This window comes from Meleagris gallopavo, chromosome 1 (assembly GCF_000146605.3).
Source record: "Meleagris gallopavo isolate NT-WF06-2002-E0010 breed Aviagen turkey brand Nicholas breeding stock chromosome 1, Turkey_5.1, whole genome shotgun sequence".
NCBI lineage: Eukaryota > Metazoa > Chordata > Aves > Galliformes > Phasianidae > Meleagris > Meleagris gallopavo.
This window is the reverse complement of record NC_015011.2, coordinates 165219951-165231909: the sequence shown is the minus strand read 5'-3', so window position 1 is coordinate 165231909 and position 11959 is coordinate 165219951. Positions and strand designations below refer to the sequence as shown.

The 11959-nt window shown below is 45.3% G+C and overlaps 1 protein-coding gene across 1 annotated transcript; it reads right to left on the bottom strand.

Annotated features, from left to right (window-relative positions):
• Positions 1-567: 567 nt before the first annotated feature.
• On the bottom strand, positions 568-11825 carry CNMD (chondromodulin). The gene is made up of 7 exons (XM_003203317.2): positions 11808-11825; positions 11181-11318; positions 8964-9104; positions 7059-7172; positions 5290-5443; positions 4206-4414; positions 568-1900 (listed from the first exon to the last, which is right to left on the bottom strand). Exons 1-7 carry the CDS (start codon positions 11823-11825, stop codon positions 1685-1687), a joined length of 990 nt encoding a protein of 329 aa, XP_003203365.2. The 3' UTR covers positions 568-1684.
• Between the last annotated feature and the right edge of the window lie 134 nt (positions 11826-11959).

Sequence of the window (11959 nt, the reverse complement as noted above, 5' to 3'; positions counted from 1 at the left end):
AAAAAAAAAAAGAAAAAAAAATAGAAAAAAAAAAAGAAAAGAAAAAATGATTTTTCTAAGCATATGAATGGCATATTTCTAAAACAACATAATGATCAAGGTCATTTTCTTTCAAAAGAGCAAAAACCTCAAATGTAACAGGCCTTGAAATCCCGCTCTAAGAAGTTTCCAGTTTAAATATTTAAAAGCAAGTTTGTTCTTGAGATTAAGGGAAGGTGAAGATTATTTATAATAATAACAGAACAAAATACTGAATTCTATTCTCATCTTCTCTCGTTTAACACTTTGCTTTTTAGATACGCTGTTTAGCATTCTGCATGAGGTTGTCTTTATTTTCTTTAAGCCACGATTATGTCAAATTAATTCCTTTTTTCTGTGTGATGCAGTGCTAATAACATTACTAGGCTTGCAACATCTCGGGAGCTGTTTAGTCACAAAAATGAATGCTTCAGAAAGTGAGCTTTAGAAGGTTGGACCTTTTTGTTTATAATGCCTGTGTAGATGGCTCCATGAGCTCAGGGTTGGAGTTTAAGATGTCGTGTGGATGAAGGCAGCATAATACTTCTATTTTTGTTCAAAGTCTAGGAATCCTAAGTCATACCATCCTGCGTATTTCAGCTCAGTACCTTCCGTAGAGATTTAATACATAATGGGATCAATCCCTCTAATGGCAGAGTTTGCCTGAGCAACAAGGGTGAGGTTAAAATCTTTTTTTCCCTCCCATTTACTGGTAAGCAATTTCTCTTGTAGGGAACAGAGGTTAGCTCCAGCGAAGGCCGAGGAGCTGGCATGAACAACCACTATCCACGTGGAATAAGGAGGGGTTGTAATCTTGTGTCAAGAGTGCCTAGTTCAAGGCTTTATAAATAACAGCGGCTCTTGTCGATTTGGAAGGGTCTTGAGACTCTTTGGCCTGCAGTTGGGTGTAAATACTTAAGCTGTAGTCTCTGGATGGCAGATAGTTGTCAGACACTGCAGTGGATACATGATATCCATATCATCCATATCATGGATACAAGATTCTCGATGCCGGGGCAGCTTTGATGTTGGGATGTGCGAAGGGTTTTGATTCTGCAGCCACACAAATTCCATCCCGCAGCCCCTCTTCCTGCCATTTGTTTCTGATTAAACACGATGTGAGCTTTCCCATGTCCCCTGGAGCAGCTTTGTGGGAAAGGTATGCTGTAATTGGTTTATAACCATTCATAATGACCTGGCAGCCATGTACAGATAGCAACGGGGAGCGACTTAACTTGTGATTTATTTAGGTAAGCTACGTGGATGAAAGGTACTCCCAAGTGTACAAGTTTAGCCAGTTGCCTAATTGGACATAAATTTTCACGTCTAGCTCAGAGAGAGGTTTTTGTTATGAAAGTCTGAATTTGGATTTATGAGCAAGCTTCTAGACTGCTAAACCAGCTTGTGAGCAAAGTTAGTGTTGTCTGTTTTGGGGCTTCTTAGTTTGGAATTCAGTGCCTGCTAGCATACTCTTTGTCGTCGGTCAAGCTAATGGCACCTTAATTTAAGAGTTTATTTACACTTCGAATACCTGCCCTTGCTTTTAGCACAGTAACACGCGTTTGGACTTAGAAGCCAGGATTGGCCACGCTGCTTCGGTCGTAGTCTTTCATCAGTTTGGCGTCGTCAAACTCCTGCTGGCTTCTTCCAGGAACCCAAAGCTTTCTCACACAACGCCCATGATGCGAGCGACCCACCAGCTGCAGGGCATGATGATACGGCAGGCGGTGCGGCAGCCCTGGTAGTTGTATGGCCACGGGTAATAGCCCAGCAGAGGCTCACAGATCCTCTGACACTGCGTGTAACTTCGCCTGCACTCGATGCAGCACACGCCTAGGTGGTCCAGCATGGGGTCAAAAGCCATCCCTTCACCTTCCAGTTGCTGAAACGCAAAATGTTGGTGTTATCAGCTCTGAAACCTTGGCCTCGAACTGCACAGCACTCCCACTAGCTGACCAGTGGACCTTGCTTTTTCCCTTTTGCTTGGTAGGGGTGTAGAATTGGTGCAGTCACCCGTGTAAAAATGGTAAGAAAAAACAGGGAGCTCTAACGAAATTCGTTATTATTCTTCAGTCTGCAAAAGATCCAGCAGCACTGAAACCCCCAAGGTATGAATGTTACTGATGGAAAAGACTTGAATATAGTCATAAGGGTCTTTCATGTAGATGACCATGTCTGAAGCTTATGCTGTACTTTTAATGTTTTTATTTAAGTTCTAATGGTTTTTTTTTTTTAACTCAGAAAACTTCTCTCTTGTCTTTCTTTCAGCTTTTTTTCCTGAGTGCCACACTGAGTTGCTTTGTGGACAGTGGGATTTCTACCTGTTCTGTACCTGACAGTATGCAGTTGCATGGAACACAGTGTGTATGAAATATTTAAAAGCAGGCTTTTACTTTTGCTTTCTCCCTTCAGAATCATTTTCCTATTTTTGGGGGAAAAAAAAAAAAACAAAACCCAACAACCAAACGACAAACAAATCAAACCACCAAACAAACTGAATATTCTAATTTTGAAGCTAAATTGTTCTTTTTTCAAGAACTCTGAGAAAAGCAGCAGCAAACAGCAGATGCTGGCATCTAAGTTGGCCCTGAGCATTTTTCATTTGGAAACCAGCAGCACACTGCAGCAGTGGGGCACAGAGGATTCATTCTCCTCTCCAGGCTGGTGTGTGGTGCTGGGGACCACTTGGTTGAGCTCAGGCCTTTGGAGTCTCCTTCCCCAACCTGATAGCAAGGGAGGGATGTTGGTTCCCTTGAGTTTTCCTCCTTGGGTTTAGATGGCAGCAATGTGAGCTTCTGCACGAGAGCTCATTGTTCAGAGTCCCTTTATGCAGTGGGTGAGGAGGAATAGTTGTAAGCATGATTCCTTCCATCCTGGGGGAAAGAGCTACAACGTAATTAACGGTCCTTTGGAATTAAACAAATCTGCCTCTAGGGAAAGCTTGGCTAAAGGCATCTATGGGGTAACTGCTAATGAAGGTGAGTCCTGCCCTGCAGGAAGTGTGGGGAGCTGGAAGCACGTATTCCTCTGGCTGGGAGAATGAAGCTGCAGCAACTGCCCTGCTGCTGCTCCCAGAGAAAAAGGGAACTGGGGCCTCATGGACTTCACGCTAGTGGATGCAAAGAGAAGCTGAATTCCACAGCCATTGCTATTCCACTGACCTCATGAGAGTCAGTTTAGATCCACTTTATTTGGAGTGATTAATTTGAGTTTAATTAAGGGATGTCAACTCGGCAGAATGCTGTCACAGCATAATGATCTCCTGCTGTTGCATAAATGTCAAAGCTGGGACTTATTTCCAAAGCAGGAGGCATTTATCTTGTAACAGTATTGTATTAAAGTGACTTACTCCTGCTGCACCAAATGGTGAGTATAAATTCTCTGGCACTGGTGCACTAGACTAGAGGCTGCCTACTGTATGGCTCCTGCACGCTGCCTCATCTCAGAGAGCAGCAATAAATGTCCCAGTGGTCACCTTCCATGTGCTGCTGCTGCCTCTGAGCAACTTGCAAGAGAGCATGTCCTGCAGATGGGGAGAGCAGGTTGAGGGAGTAGATCTCTTTTTAGGAGGAAATTCTTTGCTATGAGCAAAGAATACGAGAAGGTGTGGTGCCCCATCCATGGAGGCACTCAAGGCCAGGTTGTATGGGGCTCTGGGCAGCCTGAGCTGCTGGGTGGCACTGCCCACCGCATGGACTTGGAGCTGGATGGGCTTTAAAGTCCATTCCAACCCATAACATTCCATGTTTTGGCTTAACCCCTAGTATCTTTGAAATCAGACATAAACTACCACTTCTTCTCTAGGGGTCTGATGCTGGTTTGTATATTTAAGAGCATGGTGTAGGTCCTAGATACTAGGTTCATGCTTTACCTTTGTTGGGGTACAGCTACCTGATTAAGACCAGCTTCTAGTTTATCATCATCTAGTACTTCTTGGAGCCCTTCAAAAGCAACTTTTCATCAGCTTCTCTTGATCTTGCCACCTCAAGCACTTCATCTTGCTGAGGCTTAGTTAAAACTAGGGCTGAGGGAGGGAGAAGGAGAAGACCTTTTTGAACTTGTATGTAGACATGTTTCATGGAGAAAAACTGAGTGTGCAGATTTAAATAAATAAAAGATAAGCCCGACCGTGTCATTAGTATTACCTGTCCACCACAGTCTTGTGCTCTGTGGTGCCAAATACTCACATTGTATGGGTTATCTGGGTTAATTGTTTGATCAGTTTCTTGCTGCATTGGCCTGGTTTCATTAGGCTGGGGGCCAAGCTCTTGAATCAGCTGAGTGGGGGTGGACCTGGTGTTCACTTCTTCAGCAGCAGTTGCTGTGTCTTCTGCATCGAAGTTTGACTCGGACTGGCGTTTATTTCTCTTCATTTCTCTCATTTCTCTTTGTTTATCTGAAGGAGTAGTCATATTTTGAATATAACTTTGTATTTATCCACAGATCCAGATTTCAATGGTGTGTTTAATAGAAGCTAGGAGAACCGGGGAGGGAAGACCAAACAGCAAAATGGGAAACTTGATAAGCATCCCAGTGGGAACTCCTTGCTTTCCTGTGCATTGTAAGGAACTGATATCATTCCAAAATGGGGAGTGAAGCTTTTTCTCCCTCTTTCTTCCCTTGAAGCTAAGCAGGTGTAAGAAAATGCTTTTGGCTTCCAGCGTGGTCACTGGATGTTACCTCAGCAGCAGCTGCCAGCATTCACAAGGGCCATTGTATGTGCTTTTGTGGCAGACTGATGCCCTGTTCCCAAGTCCAGGTGGTGAACCTGGTGGGAGCTGCTTTGATGCTGCTCTTTTGTTACCCAGTAGGAAGTGCAAGATCATGAGAAAAATAGAAGATAATGGCAGCTTGCTTGCATCCCCTGGTGCTCTCAAATGGTATTTATTTATTTATTGTTTTTTCCCCAGTGTTTTAAAATTAGGTGGTGCAAGGAGGAATAAATCTTTTCAAGCCCTCTCTTCTCCTTCCAGGCCTGGGATGTACCTGGAGAAGTTGCTATCACCCTGGTAACTCCTGAACACCTTTGCTAGGAGTGGCTGTTTGATGACCACACTCCCACCCAGGGTTGGCTTTCAGAACCTCATAAACTTCATCTATCAAGTTGCCAAGCTGATCCCTCCACCGAAATCTACTGGAGAAGCATTGGGAAACATGGCAGGGTATGATCTCGGACCAGTAGTTTGCTGGTCCTCAGCCCTTGGCCACCTGTGGCATTCCAGCTGCCTGAGCAGTTTGGTTCTAATGCTTTTGAAACACAAGAAACGTTACCTTTGGGATATGTAGGTCGAAGCCAGAAAATCGGAAGATCCCCACAAAGCTCTAAAATTTTGGGGCTTAGGAAACCGTTGTGCTTGATGGGCTCATCTGCAGCCACCCAGATAAGAGAGTTTTCGTCAAATCTAACAGGCATGATTTCATCTTCCTGCAAACAGAAGAGCACAAATCCTTTGCTAGTTCAGTGAGTGGCCTTCTGCCTGCCTGCTGCTAACTCCTGGGCATCAAACTGTGTAATCGTCAGCTGCAACTAATGCTGTACATCCTTTATTTCATGAATGTGAGCTGATTGTAGTGAGCCAACCCGCTGTCAGGTTTTGCTGGGGTTATAGTTTCACCCTTTTCTCTTTTAGAATACTTTTGCCCTATGTATGAGAGATCTTCCAGGCCCAAGTGCCAGGATTTCAGCAGTAAAACCTGTGAACATCCACCAGCTTCAAGAGACGAACAGTGAAATAGGCCAGCCAAAAATGAGACCCCATCCTTCTATTATGCCTGCTCTCATCTGATGTTCTCCTACGCTGTTTTTATTGTAAACATCTGTTTACAATAGATGTTTAAAAAAGAAAAAAAAGTCTTGCTTGCAAGTTTTGCAGAGGATTACAGTACGAGAACTGGTGCAGCTTCCAGTTTTAAGTCAACGTGATGGCTCTGATTAAAGGTCTTGTTCAGTAAAAGCAATTCAATTGACCAAAAGCTTGAAGTGCAAGTTAAAGGAGCCTGCCTTTTTGAAGTGTACCCTGCAGGTTTTTGGTTTGTATCTTCAAAGTAACGTAGGCAAATGCCAGTGATTGATTCTTTAAAGTCGTTAGTTCAAAGTATTATTTTACATAAAATGTGTAAGTATTTTATAGCAACAGTGAAATATTAAAAGAAAACCAACTTGTGAATCATGAAAACCAGTATCATTTCAAAGTTAAAATTCTAAATTGCTTCCATAAAAGTCATCGAAACTCGTTACATAACTGACTAGATCAATTTATTCTGTCAAGTTGTTGTTCCTTTAATGTGTTTATTGATTTCTTTGTAGGTCTCGAGCCATTGAAGTTCACCATCCAATCTGTCTGCTGAGAGCGGCTCTTGATTTTTTTTTTTTTTTCTCCCCCTTAAATTTCCATCAGCATCAGAAAACAGAGAATCCACTTTTCCGATATAAAAATATCCTTTGTTTCTGTTTTGAAATTACCATGACTTATGAGCAGGCAGACATTGGGGATCTATGCAAGTTTATTTCCATTGGCCATTTTTATAGGCAACGTTGGCTATATGTGCTGTAAGGATGCACTGTAAGTACTCAGATGTACGTGTGTATCAGAGGGAGAACTTCCTTTAAGTAGGAAAATAAATACTGCTTTGCCACACCAGTCATTCATCTAACCAGAAAAGTCAAGCAATGGGGGAGGGCCTGAAACGACTGACTTTATACAAATGGGATGGGAGCGGTTTTCATGGTAGCTGGGTGAGTATTGCAGCTTGTGTGATGCAGGATCTGTGAAATTTAGTCAACACAGTGTTCTAAAATGAAGACCGATGCAGGCTAATGAGGTAAATTCTTAATGTTTACTGTTATTTCTTCTGAGTTAGCTGAAATTTTGCAGTAACATTCAATATTTCCCGAGCCTTGATAGGTGGAGTTGTTCTAGTTTGGTAAGCATTCCCTTGGGTTCTATCCCTCCATGCTTCCCCATCACAGCCTCCTGCTCAGCCTTTTCTCATGCCCCCAATGCCCCCTGCTCATCCCCCCTCATACCAGTAGCCCTTACCAGGTCAGAGGACAGGCTGGCCTTGGTCATGGCATCCACCTCAGGCACGCGAGCTTTGGGCTGGGCCTTGATGTAACACTTCTCTCCTCCAGCAAATCGGATGCCGGTGATGCCCTAAGGAATAGGACATCATATAGACATTTGGGTGCAGCCCTCTGTGTGCTCTTGCCCCATAAACCCCTCGTGCTACCCCATCCAACACTGTCACTGAGCTTGTAGTCTGAACACTGAGTCTTATTTAAAAAGACACACCAGCACACGCTGGGACTTATTCTAGAGTACGTTGGGAGCAGCTCAGCATTGCATAACCACAGCATCGTGAAGGTTGGAGAAGACCACTAAGATCACCTAGTTCAACCATCAACCCATCACCACCACGCCCACTGAACCATGTCCCTCTGCGCCACATCTACCCTTAAATCGAAGGGCACGCAGTCATCTGAGCTGTGCCAATCAATCCAAGGATGCTAATTTAAATGCTTGGCCTTTGGAATTGCCTTTCTTTCTCCCTTATGTCTATTCTCAGCTCAAAACCCAACTGGCAGAGTCCATTTGTTCTCACTGAGCCTTGGGACTGTGATCAGGCACAACCCTGGTAGGTAGCAGCCACACTTGGGGAGCTGATCTGACCTAGCTCTTAGGTCAGCAAGCAGCATGCTTGGCAGTGACGTGACTTCAGCATCTCTCTGTTGAGCTGGAGCCTTTGTGCAGATGTGGAATAGTGAAGAGGAACAGTGAGAGCTTGCTGCAATGCCCTTATTCAGCTGCTATTAATGTTGCTATGGTGATGTTTGCTAGAGATTGGTAAAAGCTGAACTCCAGCTGATGGGCAAGCTGGTTCCCAGTCTCCTGGCTTGGATTTGCTTGTATTTGTAGAGAAGCCATGGCGCTGGATTTCCTCTGCTTTCTAGAATAGGAAGCAGTCCTCCTGACACCTGCTGGTGTCCTTTGCTTTAGATGTTGCTTTGACTTAGAGAAGACTTTGAAGTTAAGTGTTTTGCACCTGAGAACATTAACTACAGCGTCTTGGTCCTGTAAAAAATTTTTGCAGCATTGCCCAGGCAGACCTTTCATAGAATCACAGGGTGGCTTGGGTTGGAAGGGACCTTAAAGCCCATTCAGTTTCAATCCCATGCTGTAAGTAGGCAGGGGTATCACTCATTAAAACAGGCTACCCGGGGCCCCACACATCCTGACCTTTATTAGCTTGGGTATGGTGCAGCTCTGTGAGCAGCTCACCTGGTTGTTATGCTGAGATTTGGCACCCATGAGCCCAGGCTAGCTGCTGAGCCACCGTTCCCAAGCAACTTGGGTACTCAAATATATTTGCTGCTGGATCGAATCACTAAACAGAGCACATCTGACAGATGGATGCAGAAGTTGTGCTGCATGCCTCTGTCCCCTCCCCTAGGCTTGACCTCAGGCTCCCATCCTTGATCTCAGAGAACACTACATAAGTTTGTCCCTAGTGTCTGCTTGGCTTACGGTGTCGATCTTGTGTTCCTCAAATGCTGACGTTTTGGATAGGAAGGTGTGTTTCTCCAGTTCAAATCCTACAAAATCCCACAAGGGCTGTGGCACAGCCTGCCAGAGAGTTTTCCTAGCATGATCCTGAGGGCACACGTTGCAGCTCTATTTTAATGATTTGAAAACGTGCGGTGGAGCCAAATCTGATGCAGCCTAATCCATGTTGGAGAGGACCTTGGCAAGAACTACCCCTAAAGGATATGTGGACTTCATTTTGGAGGAAACTGCTGGCCTTGCTGTGAGAGCAAGCCAGGAGAGCGTGGATGTCTGTGTGGGCAGCGAGGGCACCCACAAGCCAGGGCTGAGGAGCCAAGAGCTGGGACAGTGGGGTGAAGGCATTGGAGAGAAGGGTGTGAGGGACCCAATGGCAGTACTTACAATCTGGAAATCATGAACTTCAACAGCTTCTTCATTCCCGCTTCCTGTTTTGAATGTCTCTAAGTTGTTTCCGGCATCTATTTCCATCGATCCGTCTTGCACTTTTCCATTAATGCTCATGGTGTAATGAACATTGTACACCTGGAATAGATAACAAAGCAGTAATGCACTAATGCTGTGCACTGTCTTCTTCCTGAACCAGATGGTGGGTCAACCTGATGGTCATGACCCTACTCACAGAACCACAGCACTGCTGAGGCTGGCAGGGCCCTCTGGGTCCCTCTCCTCCATCCTCTGCCCCAGCAGGGACACCCAGAGCAGGGTGCCCAGGGTCACATCCAGGTGGCTCTGGGAGATCCCCAAGGAGGAGACCCTACAGCCTTCTGCAGCAGAGGGTTTGTTTGATTCTCTTGTGCAGTCCAGAGACAAGTGCTACACGAGCAGCTTACTTTCAGTCTCATTTAAAAATAAAATAAAATCCTTGCAGCACTGTAACAAAAAATTCACACTGACAGCTAGAGACAAATTTCTTCTTCCCTCACCCTCACTCGGGGAAGTTGACGGTGCTAAAGATTTATGGTTCCCCAATTATATGCATGCAGGCCCACGTTCTCTACTATCTGAGGCTTCAATTGAACGTGGTGCACAGACCAAGACCTATGCCTGCAGCATTCCCTCCTCGGGGCTGAGCCAGATTTGAGATCTTTTATTACTGCTGTCAGTTAAGAGAGAACGTGAGGATTAACAATAAATAAGTTTACCTTAAGCTATTTTATGAATGTGATTTGTAGAGTTGCTTCCTGAGTACTTGCAAGTCCCGAGCTTGGAGGCACCTTGGAAAAATGCCTCCCACCTTTCCCGATCGACCTGGAATTTAACTTTGAATCTCAATGACGGCTCTGGGTATGACAGGAGTTGAACTCAATGATCCTTATGGGTCCTTTCCAACTCGGGGTGTTCTATGGTTCTATGTTTTGCAAACCAGGATTCGGATGGATGGAGCAATATGTAGGGGGAAATTGTCCTGTTGATGCACTGTGTCCCTGCCAGCCTATGTACTCATGGATGTCATGGAATCATAGAATGGCCTGAGTTGAAAAGGAGCACAATGACCATCTAGTTTCAACCCCCTGCTATGTGCAGGGTCGCCAACCACCAGACCAGGCTGCCCAGAGCCACATCCAGCCTGGCCTTGAATGCCTCCAGGGATGGGGCATCCACAACCTCCTTTCTCCTTTCAAGAGCCTAGAGGATGGCATTTGCAGCCTGGCTTAAAGCTCAGCAATGTGTCTTGTCTTTTTTTTGGTGTTTAACCCTGTACTTTCTCTGACTATCTACATTATTGCTACATGTATGCATGTATCTCCCAGGGAGCTCTGCTCTGCGGCCGGGACTTGCACAAGGACCTCCTTGATGGGACTGCAGCATGGCTGGAAGTTGTGCAAATCTTTTTACAAAGTAAACCCAAAGATCTGAACTGTGCTAACAGAGCAACCTAAATTCAGATGAGCACTGTCATGCTTAACATATGTTTTAAACCAAAACTTAGCTAAACAGAAAGTGAAATTTATATATTAACATAGCATCACGCTCATGATGCTTCTGAAAGTAGATTCTTAAAGTGGTCAGCAACTTCTTAGTTTTGTTCTTTGCGTGCAGTGTCTTTTATCTACCCCAGAAAATGTAAATAAGAAAATGTACCATGGCTTTAAAAGTTGTTCCACAGCTGTTAACCATAAACGCCTCCATGCATGCACCGTTGCACAGCCCACCAATGGGCGAGCTGATCATGGGTTAAATATAGCACTGCACACATTGGGGTCCAGGTGGAACTTGGTCTGAGCATGCTGTGGTGTGGGGAAGGAATGTATGCGTTTCAATGCTGGTTTTGTCCTGAGGGCTGGAGTTTGCCCAGGATGTGAATCCCTGGGGAGGGCCTGGGCTTGGAGTTTGCTAAGAACGTGTGAGCAGAAATCAATGTAGTGTCTGTGCTCCTGGAGATACGTTGCACAGTCAGTAGGAAATGTGCTTCCAGGAGTCTCCATTCCCACAACTAATAAAGATAATTATTATATGTTGGTTTTTTTTTTTTAAGTTATAGAAAAAAAAAAAAAAAGAAAAAGACCTGCTTAAAGATCTCTTTATCAGTCCTGTAATGCAAGTTTCCAGCCTGTGCTCTATGTTACTTGCAGCCTGTACCAGGCTGGCTGTGCTCACCTGCCTCTCGGTGGCTTTCCAGAAGTAGAAGGCGCCGATGGCCCCAGCCAGCAGCAGAAGGGCCCCAGCGATGAGCACTGTGGCTCCTGCCTTCAGCAGCCGTCCTGGCCCTGGAGGGGGCACTGCTGCCGTGTACGCCTGCAGAGAGCACAGTGCTGGAATGGGAAGCCTGACCTGGTGGGACCAGTTGAGGTCCCTATCCTGAGCCAGCTGTGATGACTGTCATGTCCCAGCCCAACCCACAGGTTCTGACCCATCCAACCCTTACATCTGTGATCAAGCACATCCTGACCTGACCCAATCTGTCTCATCCCATCCTAACCCTGCTGATCCCATCCCAACTCATCCTATCCCAGTCCATCCTACCTTGTCTAAACTCAACCCATCGATTCAGTCCTGATCTGGTGAAACCCATCTCACCCTAACCTGGTCTGACCCACTGCATCTGACCCATCCCAACCTGACATTTTCTGTTCTAACTTAATCTGTCTCACTGTGATTCCAGCTGATCTCAATCCATCCCACCTCATCCCATTCCGATTCATCTCATCCCAAACAGTCCCATCCCAATCTGATCTGATCCATCCCAATCCAATTCATCTTATTCTATCCTGACCCATCCCATACTGATCTGAGCAGACCCATCCTGACCCATCCCATTTCATCCCATCCCAATTCAACCCATCTCATCCCAAACCACCCCCGCCCCATTCCTGATACAATCTGTTGTGTCCCAAACAATCCCTTCCCTTCCCTTCCCTTCCCTTCCCTTCCCTTCC